The 18,359-nt window shown below is 48.1% G+C and overlaps 1 protein-coding gene across 2 annotated transcripts in view; it reads right to left on the minus strand.

Annotated features, from left to right (window-relative positions):
- Nucleotides 1-18,359, minus strand: part of LOC119966149 (dynein heavy chain 11, axonemal-like) — a 622,669-nt gene that overhangs the window by 335,590 nt on the left and 268,720 nt on the right. For both annotated transcript variants that reach the window (XM_038797431.1, XM_038797432.1), the window contains one exon: nucleotides 16,921-16,998. In XM_038797431.1, the coding sequence (XP_038653359.1) occupies nucleotides 16,921-16,998 (78 nt within the window). The remainder of the gene's footprint in view (nucleotides 1-16,920; nucleotides 16,999-18,359) is intronic.

The raw sequence follows: 18,359 nt of genomic DNA on the forward strand, positions 1-18,359 counted from the left end.
TTCCTTATCTATGCCCCTCATTACTTTATAGACCTCAATAAGATCATCCCAAGGCTTCCTACGCCTCAGGGAAAAAAGTCCCAGTCTATCCAGCCTCTCCTTATAACTCAAACCATCAAGTCCCGGTAGCATCCTAGTAAGTCTTTTCTGCACTCTTTCTAGTTTTTTGTTTTTTTTAAATAATTTTTATTGAAAATTTTTCACAAAATATATAACAACAAACAGTAATAAACAGCGATAAAACAACATAATAAGCATAACACCCCCCAAGACCGTAGCAGCGCCTATATCGAGCCCCCCCCCCCCCCCCCCCGGTAAACAACAAGAGAACTTGAAAATAAATTAAATAAAATAAACATAGTCAACACCCCCTTTTTCCCCCCCTCACCCCGGGTTGCTGCTGCTGATGACCTAGTTCCCTATCGCTGAGCCAGAAAGTCGAGGAAAGGCTGCCACCGCCTAAAGAACCCTTGTACTGATCCTCTCAGGGCGAATTTGACCTTCTCCAGCTTAATAAAACCCGCCATGTCATTGATCCAGGTCTCCACGCTTGGGGGTCTTGCATCCTTCCACTGTAGCAAGATCCTCCGCCGGGCTACTAGGGACGCAAAGGCCAAAACACCGGCCTCTCTTGCCTCCTGCACTCCCGGCTCCACCGCAACCCCAAAAATCGCGAGTCCCCAGCCTAGCTTGACCCTGGATCCTACCACCCTCGACACCATCCTCGCCACCCCCTTCCAGAACTCCTCCAGTGCTGGGCATGCCCAGAACATATGGGCATGGTTCGCTGGACTCCCCGAACACCTGACACACCTGTCTTCACCACCAAAGAACCTAGTCATCCTAGACCCGGACATGTGGGCCCGGTGCAGCACCTTGAATTGGATGAGGCTAAGCCGCGCACATGAGGAAGAGTTAACCCTCTCCAAGGCATTCGCCCATGTCCCATCCTCGATCAGCTCCCCCAGCTCTCCCTCCCACTTAGCCTTTAGCTCCTCTACTGACGCCTCCTCCACCTCCTGCATTACCTTGTAGATATCAGATACCTTCCCATCCCCGATCCAGACCCCCGAAAGCACCCTGTCCCTCACCCCCCTCGCGGGCAGCAAAGGGAATCCCTCCACCTGCCGCCTAGCAAACGCCTTTACCTGCAGGTACCTGAACATGTTCCCCGAGGAGAGCTCAAATTTCTCCTCCAACTCTCCCAGGCTCGCAAACCTCCCGTCAATGAACAGGTCCCTCAGCTTTCTGATGCCCGCTCTGTGCCACCCCAGGAACCCCCCATTGATGTTCCCCGGGACAAACCGATGGTTCCCCCTTAGCGGAGCCTCCACCGAGCCCCCCACTTCCCCCCTATGTCGCCTCCACTGCCCCCAAATCTTGAGTGTAGCCGCCACCACCGGACTCGTGGTATACCTCGTAGGAGGGAGCGGCAACGGCGCCGTTACCAGGGCCCCCAGGCTTGTGCCTCCACAGGACGCCATCTCCAACCTTTTCCATGCTGCCCACTTCCCCTCCATCACCCACTTGCGCACATCGACACATTGGCCGCCCAATAATACCCCGAGAGGTTGGGTAACGCCAGCCCCCCACCATCTCTGCCCCGCTCCAAGAAGACCCTCCTCACCCTCGGGGTCCCATGCGCCCAAACAAAGCTCATAATGCTGCTAGTCACCCTCCTAAAAAAGGCCCCAGGGGTAAGGATGGGCAGGCACTGAAAAAGGAACAAGAACCTCGGGAGCACCGTCATTTTGACGGACTGCACTCTACCCGCCAGCAATAGCGGCACCATGTCCCACCTTTTAAATTCCTCCTCCATCTGCTCCACAAGCCTGGTAAAATTAAGCTTGTGGAGAGTCCCCCAACTCCTGGCCACCTGCACCCCCAGGTACCTAAAACTCTTCACTGCCCTCTTAAACGGGAGCCTACAAATTCCCTCCTCCTGATCACCCGGGTGCACTACAAATACCTCGCTCTTACCCAGATTCAGCTTATAGCCTGAGAAGCCCCCAAACTCAGCCAACAGCTCCATCACCCCCGACATTCCCCCCACTGGGTCCGCCACATACAGCAGCAGGTCGTCCGCATACAGCGATACCCGATGTTCCTCCCCACCCCGCACCAGACCCCTCCACCTCCCCGACTCCCTCAACGCCATAGCCAGAGGTTCAATTGCCAGTGCAAAGAGCAAGGGGGACAGGGGGCACCCCTGCCTGGTCCCACGGTAGAGCCTGAAGTACTCTGACCTCCTTCCATTAGTAGCTACACTCGCCATCGGGGCCTCATAAAGCAACCTCACCCATTTGATGAACCCCGCCCCAAATCCAAACCTCTCCAGCACCTCCCACAGGTACCCTCACTCAAATCTATCAAAGGCCTTCTCTGCATCTAGCGCCACCACTATCTCTGCCTCCCCCTCAACCGCCGGCATCATAATAACATTTAACAACCTCCGCACATTCGTGTTAAGCTGTCTTCCCTTGGCAAATCCTGTCTGATCCTCATGTATCACCCCTGGCACACAGTCCTCTAACCTGGTGGCCAGGATCTTCGCCAGCAACTTAGCATCCACATTGAGGAGCGAGATTGGCCTGTATGATCCACGCTGCAGGGGGTCCTTATCCCGCTTCAGGATCAAAGAAATCAGCACCTGTGACATCGTCGGGGGCAAAGCCCCCCCCCCCCCCCCCCCCCCCCCCCTCCCATGCCTCATTGAAGGCTCGCACCAACAGGGGGCCCACCAGGTCCGCATACTTTTTATAAAATTCCACCGGGACCCATCCGGCCCCGGCGCCTTCCCTGACTGCATTTAACCAATCCCCCTGACTAGTTCCTCCAACTCAATCGGCGCCCCAGCCCCTCCACCAGCTCCTCCTGCACCTTTGGGAAACGTAGCCTCTTCATGAAGCTCTCCATCCCCCCCCACTCCCCCCACCGGTGGCTCCGACCGGTACAGTTCCTCGTAAAAGTCCCTAAAGACCTCGTTCACCTCTGCCCCCTTCCGCACCACATTCCCACCCTTAACCATCACTCCACCAATTTCCCTAGCCGCATCCCGCCTGCGGAGCTGATGGGCCAGCATCCTGCTCGCCTTCTCCCCATACTCAGAAACCGCACCTTGCGCCTTCCTCCACTGTGTCTCCACCTTTCTGGTGGTCAGCAAGTCGAACTTGGCCTGCAAGCTACGCCGTTCCCCCAACAATCCCTCCTCCGGGGCCCCCGCGTACCTCCTATCCACGTCCAGGAGCTCCCCCACCAATCTCTCCCTCTCCCTCCTTTCCCTATGGGCCCGGATGGAAATCAGCTCCCCCCGGATCACTGCCTTCAGAGCCTCCCAAACCATCCCCACCCGGACCTCCCCCGTATCGTTGGCCTCAAGGTACCCCTAAATACTTCCCCGGACCCTCCTACACACCTCCTCATCAGCCAGCAACCCCACGTCCAGACGCCACAGCGGGCGCTGGTCCCGCACCTCCCCCATCTCCAGATCGATCCAGTGCAGAGCATGGTCTGAAATTGCTATGGCCGAATACTCGGCCTCCTCCACCCTCGGGATCAATCCCCTGCTCAAAACGAAAAAATCTATTCGGGAGTAAACCCTATGCACATGGGAGAAAAATTAATACTTCCACGCCCTCGGCCTCCCAAACCTCCAGGGATCCACCCCTCCCATCTGGTCCATAAACCCCCTCAGCACCTTGGCCGCCGCCGGCCTCCTACCCATCCTTGAACTGGACTGGTCTAGTGGGGGATCTAGCACCGTGTTAAAGTCTCCCCCCATGATCAGGCCCCCCGCCTCCAGGTCCGGAATGCGGCCCAACGTACGCCTCATAAAGCCAGCGTCAATCCAATTCGGGGCATACACGTTTACCAGCACCACCTTCTCTCCCTGCAGCCTACCCTTCACCATAACAAACCTGCCCTCCTTGTCCGCCACCACCTCAGACGCCTTGAACGCCACCCTCTTCCCCACCAGAATCGCCACCCCCCGGTTCTTCGCATCTAATCCTGAATGAAAAACCTGTCCCACCCACCCCTTCCTCAGACGAACCTGGTCCGCCACCTTCAGGTGGGTCTCCTGGAGCATAGCCACGTTCACCTTCAGCCCCTTCAAATGAGAAAATACCCTAGCCCACTTAACCGGCCCCTTCAGTCCCCTCACGTTCCAGGTGATCAGCCGGATCAGAGGGCACCCCGCCCCCCTCCCCCGCCGACTAGCCATAGCTCATCGACTGCTCGCCCCAGGCCAGCACACCCCGCCCGACCCGTTCCCCATGACGATAGCACCTCTCCTCTACCCCCCCCCGGCCCACACCAGCTCCTTCCTGGCCATTCCAGCAGCAACCCGGTATCCCCCCTCCACGGCTAGCACCCTCCATGGTACTTCCGTGAGTCAGCTGACTTCTGATGACCCCGGCAACTCACGCCAAAACCCGACCCCTCCCGACATGGGGTCATCCCCCCTCCTGCCACTCCTCCTTGGCACCGCTCCAGCGCGGGAAGAAACCAGTAGAGGCCACGCCCCCACCACCAGCTCCACCCCGCAGTGCGGGAAACCAGAGGAAAGCCCGCGCTTTCACACTGCCCCACCCCACCCTTCTGACGCAGCTCCCAAATTCCAGCTCCACCCCATCCCCTAGCCCCGTACAGAAAAAAAACAAACCGCCAACATCCCCCACATAACACAAAACCATACCCAACAGAACCACCCGGAAACAGAGCAAGAACCAGCATAGTAAAAACATATCAAAATTACAAAAACAGCAACAGCAAAAACGGCAATAACACAAGACCCCACAGCCCCCAAACCATAGTTCGAGTCCAGCTTCTCCGGCTGCACAATGGCACACGCCTCCTCCGGGGACTCGAAGTAGTAATGCCGGTCCTTATATGTTACCCACAGATGCGCAGGCTGCAGCATTCCAAATTTAACCTGCTTGTTATGCAGCACCGCCTTCATCCGGTTAAACCCGGCCCGCCGCTTAGCCACCTCCGCACTCCAGTCCTGGTAGATTCGCACTACCGAGTTCTCCCACTTGCTGCTCCTCTCTTTCTTGGCCCAGCGCAGCACACACTCCCGGTCACTGAACCGATGGAACTGCACCAGCACCGCCCGCGGGGGTTCATTTGTCTTGGGCCTCCTGGCCAGCACTCTGTGGGCTCCCTCAAGCTCCAGGGGCAGATGGAAGGACCCCGCCCCCACCAACGAATTCAGCATCGTGGCCACATAGGACGGTAGATCCGACCCCTCCAGCCCCTTCGCCAGGCCCAGGATCCTCAAATTCTTCCGCCTCGTATGAATGTCCAGCTCCTCCAAGCGGTCTTGCCACTTTTTGTGCCTCGTGCATCTCCACCTTCCCCATGAGGACCACGGCCTCCTCCTCCCGATCAGCGGCCTGCTGCTGCAACTCCTGAATGGCTGCCCCCTGGGCTGTCTGGGTCTCAAGCAGCTTGCTGGTAGTCGCCTTCAGGGAGTCCAGCAACTCAGCCTTCAGCTCCGCAAAACAGCGCAGAAGAGCAGCTTGCTGTTCATGCGCCCACTTCCACCAATTCTCGGGTGCTCCGCCGGCCGCCATTTTGTCATCCTTCCCCCGCTTTTTCTGGGGATGGGAATGTTCCTCCAAGCACCTTCCCCCACCGGGAATCGTCGAAACAGCGCCGTTTGGGGCCCTGAAACAGGCCCGAAAGTCCTTTGATAGCGGGAGCTGCCGAACGTGCGGCTTAGCTCCGCATCACCGCAACTGGAAGTGATTCACTCTTTCTAGTTTAATAATATTCTTTCTATAATATCCCAAGTGTGGCCTTACAAGTTGTACAACTTCAACAAGACTTCCAACTCCTGTATTCAATATTCTGACGAATGAAACCAAGCATGCTGAATGCCTTATTCACCACCCTGTCCACCTGCGACTCCACTTTCAAAGAGCTATGAACCTGTACTCCTAGATCTCTTTGTTCTTTAACTCTCCACAACACTCTACCATTAACTGAGTAGGTCCTGCCCTGATTCGATCTACCAAAATGCATCACCTCACATTTATCTAAATTAAACTCCATCTGGCATTCATCGGCCAACTGGCCCAATTGACCAAGATCCCATTGCAATTTTATATAACCTTCTTCACTGTCCACTATACCACCAATCTTGAGTGTCAACTGCAAACTTACTAACCATGCCTCCTAAATTCTCATCCAAATCATTAATATAAATAACAAATAACAGTGGACCCAGTACTGATCCCTGATGCACTCCGCTGGTCACAGGCCCCCAGTTGAAAAACAGCTCTCGACAACCACCCTTTGTCTTCTGTCGTCAAGCCAATTTTGTATCCGATTGGTTACCTCACCCTGGATCCTGTGAGATTTAACCTTATGCAACAACCTACTTTGTCAAAGGCCTTGCTAAAGTCCATGTAGGCAACGCCAAATTTACCCTCTTGGTGACCCCTTCAAAAATCTCAATCAAATTCGTGAGACATAAATTTCTACTCACAAAGCCATGCTAACTGTCTCTAATCAGTCCTTGCCTCTCTAAATGCCTGTAGATCCTGTCTCTCAGGATACCTTCTAACAACGTATCCACCACAGACGTTAGGCTCACCGGTCTGTAGCTCCCAGGCTTTTCCCTGAGGCTCTTCTTAAACAAAGGCACAACATTTGCTACCCTCCAATCTTCAGGCATCTCTCCTGTGGCTGTCGGCGATTCAAATATCTCTTCTAGGGGCCCCGCAATTTCCTCCCTCGCCTCCCACAATTTCCTGGGATACATTTCATCAGGTCCTGGCTATCTACCTAGATGCGCTTAAGACTTCCAGCATCTCTTTCTCTGTAATATGTACATTTCTCAAGACATCACTATTTATTTCCCCAAGTTCCCTAACATCCATGCTTTTCTCAACAGTAAATACCGATAAGAAATATTGATTTAGGATCTCACCCATCTCTTGTGGATCCGGGTATAGATGACCTTGTACATCCTTAAGAGGCCCTACTCTCTCCCTATTACTCTTTTGCCTTTCATATATTTGTAGAAGCTCTTGGGATTCTCCTTTGCCTTATCTGCCAAAGTAATCTCATGTCCCCTTTTTGCCCTCCTGATTTCTCTCTTAACTCTATTCCAACAACCTCTATACTCCTCAAGGGATCCACTTGATCCCAGCTGCCTCTGCATCCATAGTCCTTCTTCTTTTTAACCAGGGCCTCAATATCCCAAGTCATCCAGGGTTCCGTACTTCTACCAGCCTTGCCCTTCACTCTAAAAGGAATGTGCTTACATTGAACGCTGGTTAACACACTTTTGAAATCCTCCCACTTACCAGACATCCCTTTGCCTGCCAACAGACTCTCCCACTCAACTTTTGAAAGTTCCTGTCTAATACCATCAAAATTGGCCTTGCTCCAATTTATACTTTTAACTTTTGGGCCAGACCTATCATTCTCCATAGCTAATGGAAAACTGATGGAATTATGGTCACTGGTTCCAAAATGATCCCTTACCGACACTTCTGTCACCTGCCCTTCCTTATTTCCCAAGAGGAGGTCAAGTTTTGCCCCCTCTCTAGTCGGGCCATACACATACTGAATGACAAATTCCTCCTGAATACACTCAACACATTTCTCTCCATCCAAGCCCCTAATGCTATGGCTTTCCCAGTCAATGGTGGGAAAGTTAAAGTCCCCAACTATTACCACCCTTTTTTTCTTACAACTATCTGTAATCCCCTTACATATTTGCGCCTCAATTTCCCGCTGACTATTTGGGGGCCTATATTACAGTCCTGTCAAAGTGATCTCATCCTTCTTATTTTTCAGTTCTACCCACATAGACTCAGTAGGTGAACCCTCAAATATATCCCCTCTCTGTACTGCCGTGATACTGTCTCTAATCAAAAATGTAACTCCCCATCCTCTCTTACCTTCTGTTCTATCTTTCCTATTACATCTGTAGCCTGGAACATTGAGCTGCCAGCCCTGCCCCTCCCTTTGCCACATTTCACTAATAGCTATAATATTCCAGTGCCATGTACCTATCCATGCCCTGAGTCATCTGCTTTGCCCTTCAGGCCTCTTGCATTGAAATAAATGCAGTTTAATCTAGACTTCCTTTGTTCTCTGCACTGCTTTCTCAGACCATCTGTCCGGTCATGTTTTGTACACTCTCCCTATGTTTCATTTCTCATAGCCTTAATGGACCCATTCACTGAGGTCTCCACAGTCCCTGTACTGTGTACTGTGGCCCTTTTTGATTTTGGTTTCTCTGCCTTTCATTTTTCCCCTTACTGCCTTTTGTTTGTGTCCCCACTGTACTTCCCTCCGACTTCCTGCATTGGTTCCCATCCCCCTGCCATATTAGTTTAAACCCTCCCCAACAGCACTAGCAAACACTCCCCCAGGACATTGGTTCTAGTCCTGCCCAGGTGCAGACCTTTAGGTCTGTACTAGTCTCACTTCCCCCAGAACCGGTTCCAATGTCCCAGGAATTTGAATCTCTCCCACCCGAGCCACATATTCATCTTATCTATCCTGACATTCCCACTCTGAATAGCACGTGGCACTGGTAGCAATCCTGAGATTACTACCCTTGAGGTCCTACTTTTTAGTTTATCTCCTAACTCCCTAAACTCAGCTTGTAGGGCCTCATCAATTTTTCTTTACCTATATCGTTGGTGCCTATATGCACCATAACAGCTGGCTGTTCACCCTCCCCCTCCAGAATGTCCTGCAGTCGCTCCGAGATATTTATCCAGGTCCGCCTTAAATACTTCTATGCTATTTGCCTCAATCATTTGAGGTGGTAATGAGCCCACAGTCTCAGCACCTATTTCTCATGAATTACTTGTTCGGTTCATTGGTGACTATCTTATGTTTATGTCCCTAGTTTTAGATCTCTACAACCGGAAACCTCTTCCCTACATCTACCCGATGGAATTCCTTCATAATTTTAATGAACCAAGGGCAGCATGGTGGTGCAGTGGTTAGCACTGCTGCCTCACGACGCTGAGGTCCCAGGTTCGATCCCGGCTCTGAGTCACTGTCCCTGTGGAGTTTGCACATTCTCCCCGTGTTTGCATGGGTTTCTCCTCCACAGCCCAATGATGTGCAGGGTAGGTGGATTGGCCACACTAAATTGCCCCTTAATTGGAAAAATGAATTGGGTACTCTAAATTTAGAATTAAATTATTTTTTAAAAATAATTTTAAAGACCTCTATTCAGTCACACCTCAGTCTTCTAATTTCTATAAAAGAGAATCCACCTTGCTTAGCCTTTCTTGAAGTTGTATCCTCTCAGTTCTGATATCATTTGTATTAATCTAATTTTTCTCCTCGCTAGTGTTTCAATGTCCTTTTTGAAATTCAGAGGCCAGGACTGTGCACTGTATGAGTTGCACAAGTACATCACTCAATACCTGCAGCTCGAGGAGCAATCCTATTCGCTTTTTAAACCCATCCCTCCACTACCTCACTCACCCTTCTCCGATTTGCATCCTTCTTCTCCCTTTCCAATCATAAATAAAAAATGTTATTTTGTCCAAATGCAGGAGCTTGCTTTTCTGGGTTTCAGTTGGTTGATCAAAAACATGGCTTCCTCGAATGGTTTCCTTGTTCCACTTTAAGAACTTCCAGTTGTTGAGAAAAATGAAAAGATTTTAAACTCCACAAAGCATTAATTTCTCCAGCTAGAATATTACTGGTATTCCAGTTGGTTTAGTTCTTAACAAACAACCCAGGCAGAAAGAAGATGTCTACATTGAAATCTTGCCTCCTCCTGTTCCACATTTTCCTTTTGTTCCTCCACGTGCTCCTGCTCCTCAGCTTCTTGCCTAATGATGACACGGTTGTGCAGCACACAGCTTATCACCACCAATCTTCCCAGCAAGAGTAGTGTAGGGATCCTTCAATGTAGTTCAAGCAGTGGGATTTGCTTTAGCATGCCATTGATCAGCTCCATCACATTTTGTGTGGCGGCATGCTCTCATTGCATGCACGCTGTGCATGCATTGTTTGCATACTGGAGTCATTAACCATATCTTCCGCAGATTGACTTGACATCTGATAGCCACTCTTTGTTCTTTTAATGGTGGCTGAAATACAGCTGGTACAGCAGGCTGCTGTAGAATGTAAATACCCTTGACTGCTGCCAGGATACTTTGCACTGACCTGCATAATGTGCTGCCTAAGCTATAGAGTGAATCCCTTTTTTATTCTGGTACATGGCAGAGTTGACATGCAATTCCCCCAAAGCAATCAATTTGCATTTACCGGCACCCTGCACCACAGGGACGTCTGTAAACCATTGTGCAAACTTCACACGCACAAGAAAAGACAAGAGATAGGAGAAGTAGATCAAATGGTCCATCAAGCCTGCTTCACCATTCAATGCGATCATGTCTGATCTTGGGCTTCAACTCCACTTTACGGTCTACTTCCCGTACCCCTGGATTCCCAGAGACCAAGAATCTGTCCATCCCATCCTGAAATGTATTCGATACTGGAGCATCGCAACTCTTTGAGGTAAAGAATTCCAAGGTCTTTTTTACATTGGGGAGACTAAACGCAGAATGGATGGCGGCTTTGAGAACACCTTCAATTAATCTGCAAGCATGACCCCCAGACTTCTTGTTGGTCGTCACTTGCTCTCGTGCTCACATTCCAGTTCTCGGCCAGTTACAATGGTCCAGTGAAGTCCAATGCAAACTGCAAGAAAATCATCTCATCTTCGGATTAGGCACTTCAGAACCTTCCAGACTTGATAGTGAGTTCAACAACTTCAGATCATGAACTCTGTCCTTCATTTTGATTTTTTTTTTTTAGCCTCACCAAGTGCCAATCTGTAATTTGTTCTCATGTTCTGCTATTAACATATTCTGCTATCTGGCCTTCATGCCACTATTAACACCTACTTCAATCTTTAATACTCTCATTACCACTCCCTTTGTCTTGTGTCCATGACATCTTCATCATTTTATCTCTCTTGACCTCCAAACTATCCCTGACCTTCTGCTTTTTCTATTTTGCTCCACTTCCAACCCCCTCCCCACTTGTCAACAACATAAAATCCACGACATTTCTACCTCTCTTCCACTCTGAAGAAGTCATACAGACTCTAAACATTAACTTTGTTTCTCTCTGTCAATGCCAGCAAAACTAAAGAGCTGGTCATCGACTTCAGGAAGCAAAGTACTGTACACACCCCTGTCAGCATCAACGGAGCCGAGGTGGAGATGGTTAGCAGTTTCAAATTCCTAGGGGTGCACATCACCAAAAATCTATCCTGGTCCACTCACGTCGACGCTATCACCAAGAAAGCACAACAGTGCCTATACTTCCTCAGGAAACTAAGGAAATTCGGCATGTCCACATTAACCCTTACCAACTTTTACAGATGCACTATAGAAAGCATCCTATCGGGCTGCATCACAGCCTGGTATGGCAACTTCTCGACCCAGGACCGCAAGAAACTTCAGAGAGTCGTGACTACTGCCCAGTCCATCACACAAACCTGCCTCCCATCCATTGATTCCATCTACACCTCCCGCTGCCGGGGGAAAGCGGGCAGCATAATCCACGATCCCTCCCACCCGGCTTACTCACTTTTCCAACTTCTTCCATCGGGCAGGAGATTCAGAAGCCTGAGAACACGCACGAACAGACTCAAAAACAGCTTCTTACCCACTGTCACCAGACTCCTAAATGACCCTCTTATTGACTGACCTCATTAACACTACACCCTGTATGCTTCAACCGATGCCAATGCTTATGTAGTTACATTGTATATCTTGTGTTGCCCTATTATGTATTCTCATGTATTTTCTTGAATTTTGTTTAATTCCCTTTTCTTCCATGTACTGAATGATCTGTTCGCAGAAAAATACTTTTCACTGTACCTCGGTACACGTGACAATAAACAAATCCAATCCAATCCAATCCAATCTCCATAGATGCTGCCAGACCTGCTGAGTTTTCTGCATTTTCTGTTTTTATTTAATTGCTTTGCTCCTGGGAATTGTTTTTTCATGTGCTTTGGACCTCAGTTCTGCAACTCCCTTTTTAAACTTCTCCCCTCTGCACCTCTTTTAAGATGCGTCTTAAAACTACTTATTTGATGAAGTTTCTAGTCACCTAGCCCGATATCTCTTTCTGCCGCTCAATATCAAATTTTGATGAATGACACACTTGTGAAGCTAATTGGGATAATTTGTTGCATTAAAGCTGCTATATAAATCCAAAGATTAGGGGTCGCCCATTGAAGACAGATGAGGATTTTTTTTTCTCTGATGATTCTAAGACTCTTGAATTCTCTACGGCAAAATAGAATTCAGGCGGAGTCTTCGAATATCTTTAGGCAGAGCAAGATAGATTCTTCATAAGCAAAGGGGTGAAAGGTTATCTTAGGTAAGCAGGAATGTGAAGTTGACGTTTAAATTAGATCAGCCATGATCTTCTTAAATGGTGGAACCTGCTCAAAAGACAGTGGCCGATTCCTACTCCTAATTTGTATGTTTGTACGAATGTTCATCCAGGCAGAAGGGGGATTGCACTTTTGGGGGCTCTATGCTCTCCAGCTTAGCGGGGTCCCGCATGTCACCCTCCACCCTCGAGTGACATGGCAGCCTGCCCCAAATGATATCAAGTCCTGCCGCAAATTATGTAAAATAAAACCCTCAATGATGCCAATGCCCTCCTGACCATGCTCATCTTCCACTCACACAAAACAATCCACAAAATTACAGAAAAATACACAAATCACTGCTTAACTGCTTTTTAACTTATGGAAACAAACCTGTAATTGATTAAGTGAAATCCACAACATAAGCCACAAAAACCGCAAAAATGTACACAAATCACTGCTTCAGTGCTTTTTAACTTATGGAAACAACCCTGTTGAATTAAAATCAAAGCCTACCTGTATCTGCAATTCATTACTACAGGAAATAGTTGATGCTAAAACAATGAATATATTCATGAGGCGGCTAGATAAAGCACTTGGGGCGAATGGGATCAAAGGCTATGGGGAGAAAGCAGGATTAGGCTATTGAGTTCGATGATCAGCCATGATCATGATAAATTTCGAAGAGCGAAAAGGCCTCCTCCTGCTCTTATCATCGATGTATCTATGCATTAGAGATGGTCAACATTGCGATATATGTGTCTGCAGTTCAGCAAACATGGAACTGGCTGGTGAGCAATAGGATGGTGAAATCAGCAAATGATATGAGGGCATCACAGCACAGGTCAGTGCAGGACAGAATGAGCCAGAAAATGTCCAGTACAGGAGCAAATACTAAATGAAGTGGAGTGTCCAGTCCAAGACTGGTCCAACATCAATGGTTTTGCTGGCAACTGTCTGGCAGGAGTCTGTTCTTTGTCCAGAAGAGACTTTCGGAAGAAGTATTGAGAGTGATAAGGGTTGGCAGTTACTCACCGGTTAGAACGGTCTGCACGCAATCACCAGCCATTATATCAGACCAGCTTATGTTTTCTTTTGAAGACAATTTAGACTAAAAAACATGGTAAAGGGACAGATTGTTTTAGACTTTCTTGCTTCATCAGCTGTTTGCAATCCATGGTAATTTAGATAGCTTTTCTTCTGCATTTTTCTTCACAAATTCATCAATCACATCATCGTAAGTAAAATCTTGTGAGAATGCAATTTCAATTGTCAGTATTGCTGAACTTGTCAATTGTTCCTGGCTGATTGTACTTCACAGGTTATTTTTCGCTCTTTTCAACACAGAGAAAAAATATTCACCTGAAGCATTTGTGACAGGTATTGTTAAAAATATTTTCAGAATGGTTTCCATATTTGGAAAGGTTGCAAGCAAACCATCATGTACAAGTCTGTACAATTCTCGAAGCACAGAGCTGATCATTATCAATTAAATGAACGCGTTGTTTCACTTCATCTTCAAAAGGATTTGTGCCCTCCCGGGAGAATTCAATTGACTCTTAATGCAGCAGCTCTTAGCATTCTCTTCCAAACTGTTGTCGAAAAGCATACAAAATAATTCAAACTGTTGTCGAAAAGCATACAAAATAATTCAAACTGTTGTCGAAAAGCATACAAAATAATTCAACAGTTTTGTTCGCAGATTCACTTCTATTCTGCAGTTGTACCATTATTGTGTCACAAATAATACGGACACTCAACGATAATCTTCTCTTTTCCTTTTAAAGTGATTTAGTTGTCTCTAGTTTAGTTAAAAAATAACTACCTGTGTCATGTACACTTCTTATCACCAGAGGGACTTGCATTCTTTGTTAATGTTAGTTTCTTTGTTTCTACTGAGGTATAGTCATTTCGAACTTTCATGATTTCTAACTGAGGCTAACAATAGTGAAGCATTCAATAAAGTTGTATCAACATTTTGCAGTAATTCGCCAACGGCAAAAGATTGTTTCTCTTTACTAGGGTCATGAATAATTTGCGAACTTTACGGTAAACTGCTTTAAGAGATTTCTGAAACAAAATTCAATCCATTTCTCCTTTCCGTCATGCCATTTTTCTTCACCCTCAGAAAATGGGATTCATGAAGACTTTGAAACTGTTTTCAGCTTGAACCTCAAACTCTTTCTCAAATTTTCCATGATGTTCTCTGGTCTATTTATCACAAAATATTCAATTATAGCCAGTGGAACAGATTTTGACCAAAAGGCAATGTTTTCAGGGTAGACTTCTGCGCTCACTTCAGCTGCAGAACAATGAGTTTGAGCAGTATCTTATAGTTCCATTCCCATTTCAGAGTCGATTTCTTGTTCAAGTTTTTCAGACGATGTGTTGCCTTCAGAAAGCAGCAGGTGGAACTTATCAGACAAGTCACCAAAACTTTTGATGGATGTTGTTGTTGAGGATGAATGTGCAATTTGGGCACTGCTCAATAATTCAAACTTTTAAAGTAAACTGCCAAACCGTCATTTTGCCTAGCTTTGTCCTCTTGCCTTACCTTCAACTTTCTGCATTTTTGACTGCGAGATTCCAAATGTCTCTTCATACTGACTGATCTGTCTTGATTTCAACAAATGTGAATTTTCAGAAAGAGCAGGCTTCTTTGCCTTCCTGAACAGCTTTTAGGTGTTCTGGTGGCTCATTGGCTGCCTGGCTGCAGCTGCTGGTTCTGTGGCCTGGCCTCAGCTCTCACCTTCGCTGGTCCGGTTGTCCATCCCTCTTCACGCTCAGCCCTTGTTTCTGGTCGAGTCCACCCTCTGCTCCCCAAAATCCATGTTGGCGGCTGCCTGGCCCTTGCACCTTCTGACTGTTCACACCTCTTGTTTGGGTGGCCGGGCCACAACGACCTGGTGTGCTCCTGGAGACTGCCTAGCTGCTACTGGCTCTATCTGGTCTGCCCTGGCCTCTACTCTCGGCCTCGATTGGCAGCCTAGACCTCGCCAGCCCGGTTGCCCGTCCTCCTCACTCTCAACCCTGGTCTCTAGTCGAGTCGCCTCGTTGCTGCCCGAAAATCACGTTGCCGCTTGCCTGGTCCTCACACCTCCCGCTGCTCACCTGTTCTTCAGGTGACCCTCCCGGCCTATGTTCTTTCTTTGGTCGTTTATTTCCCCACCTGCACTCCTCAGCCCTGGCCTGGAGGTCAATAGTCACCCTGTTGTTTCCCTCGACGGCCATTGGCCAGCACCTCCTCCTCAGGTCTTGCTGAAGGCTTTGCAGGCTCACACCCTGATGCACGGTAGGTGACCTCACTTTTGCCTCAGACCACTAGGTCTGAATGTCAAAAATCTGGCTGCTGTTTCACTAATGGGAAGTTCAGAAACTTCACAACGGACAATCAGGAGATCCGTCCAGATTGCTCTCAAGTCTCCACTACCTCTCAATGTCAGGGACAATGTTTTCCCACTCTAACAGGACCGATCAGAGCCTGAATATTGTTCTGCATTGCCTGCTGATAGCCTCATCAGGCTCGAGAAATTCGAATGAGGCTATCAACAAATTCAGAGCTACCAGGACTCTGTTTGGTGTTCCCAGTCACCTCTCAGGATACACCTCCCCCACCCCACCCCCACACACAGAGATTGGCTGGGGCCTCACTCTTCAGCGTTGTGTGTTTCATTGCAAGTATGCCTCCGCAGTTTGAGATCAAGTAGTTTGCTTAAACAACACCTCAGACGCTGAGCTCAATATGCAGCACCAGCTCTGACTGAGGTACATACTAGTCGCGAGATGCAGTGCACCTACTTACCAAACCTCCACAACGCATCGCTTCCGTGACCTCGACCATTAAAAAGGACAAGAGCACCATCAGCTCCAGGTACCCTTCCAAATTACACAGCATCCTGGTTTGCAAATATTTTCCTGTTCCTTCAGCTGTGGGAGAATCATCATCACAAGGCACGCAGCAGTTTTCGGGGGACCAGGATGGGCAATACTTGACAGTGTTGCCCACAAGCTGATGCCATGCTCAACCAAATCAGTTGCGGATTAGTTGCTGGCACGCTTGCCTCTGAGACCGATGGTTGCAGACTCTGCCCCACTCACCACTCAGGAGACCGGAGCACACAAATCCAGGCTGACACTCCAGTGCAGAGCTGAGTTTTGAGGTGTCAGAAGTGCCACTTTTGGAGCGACATGTTATACCCAGTCCCTTCCTGATCTCTCAGGTGGACATAAAGGATCCTATGGCTCTATTTCAAAGGAGAGGAAAGGATTTTGCATTCTCTCTGATGTCAATCAACATCAAAAGAAACAGATTATCTGGTCCATTATCATGTCGCTGTTCATGGGAGCTTGCCAGATTTCCTAATGTTACTAGAATGACTACACTTCAACACACCTTTATTGGCGACAAATTGCATTGGAACAAATGGTGGTTTGCAGTTTTTCTAACACACCATTCAGTTCATCTGCTATTTAACATATGTTGCCATTGTTACTTGAGTAACCTTACAGCTCGGCAGATGGTGGATGCTCACCTGACTCTTTCCTGTCCCAGCATTTCCAACCACAAAGACTGAATGACGGACAGCCAACATCTCCTCCAGCTGAACCACCTGGGTTAAAGATAACATTGACAACAATTATTTAAACTGAAGGAACTGGTCAGAAGAATACACCAGTTGGCATTTTTATTTTTGAAAAATTCCACTTATATCTAGCAATACCAGCCTCCCCGAACAGGCGCCGGAATGTGGCGACTAGGGGCGTTTCACAGTAACTTCATTGAAGCCTACTCGTGACAATAAGCGATTTTCATTTTTCATTTCATTTTTTCAATGTAACCAAGCTTTGTGTTTCTGTACCTGTAATATTATAATACTTTAGCAGGCCATTGTAATTTAATAACTTTTATCCCATTTTCACCTGAAACGATAGTGCTTTATCACACCCCTTTATCAATTCTTAACCCAAGAATTTTTATCCAGTTTGCATTTTGGAAATCTGACTCGGTTTCTCCTTAACGCAAGGCCCAAGGCACAAAATTGGCCCGGATCTAAAAATAACCTAAAATAAATACTGCCAATCACACTCAGACAAGCTGGCATTGGTTGGAAATGGAGACATTTACACCATAAACTAATAAGGACTCATCCACGTTTAGAGTTTAGCCAATTGTTGGGACAGAAGAAGAAAATCTTGGACGGGATTCAATGGAAACATTTCTAAGTGTCAATTTGGGAGTGTTTGCCGAGGTGTTTCTTGATGACCGTGTTTACGAGATCGTGGCTCGTATTCAACAGAACTTAGTGCCAAAAAGTAGCCTAGACGACATTCTCGACATTACTGGCTCCCTCGCTGTCTAATTCGTCTGACTCACACTTCAGCTTCTTGCCATTAACGAGAAGGAGCTGCTTTTAAACACTCCCTTCACCACTCACTCCCAGTCAATACACAAGCATGGCAGCGCACAGACCTGCTCCTCACTGTGAATATGCCGACCTGGCCAGACTTCTCAACATCGTCAATGAAAGACAGGCCACCCTGTTCCCCTGAGGGGTTCAGAGGACCAGCTGCACAGTCAGAAATGCCGGCTTAGTGGCAGTGGCTGACAGTGCAGCCAACATGGCCAAGAGGACGAGTGTCCAAAACCAGAAAAAGGCCAACAACCTCCACCGAGCTGCAAGGGTAAGTTACTACCTCTCTCCTGGCATTAGTTCTGCCTGCCACCCCTAAATTCCCATCACTCCCCCATGCCCCACAACCACAAATCATGGTTGACACCTCACACCCTCCCCACATCCGATCTTCGTGCTTGTCCCTCAGCACCCTCTGGCACCTAGAACACAACCCCATCATGTCCAAATGCATTGCCCACACATGCCACCTGCTATAGATCCCACTGACCCTCTTTTTGTCCCTGCAGGAGAAGATAGCCTAAAATAAGTGGGAAAGGGCCAAGACGGTGGGCGGGATG

This window comes from Scyliorhinus canicula, chromosome 5 (genome assembly GCF_902713615.1).
Source record: "Scyliorhinus canicula chromosome 5, sScyCan1.1, whole genome shotgun sequence".
NCBI lineage: Eukaryota > Metazoa > Chordata > Chondrichthyes > Carcharhiniformes > Scyliorhinidae > Scyliorhinus > Scyliorhinus canicula.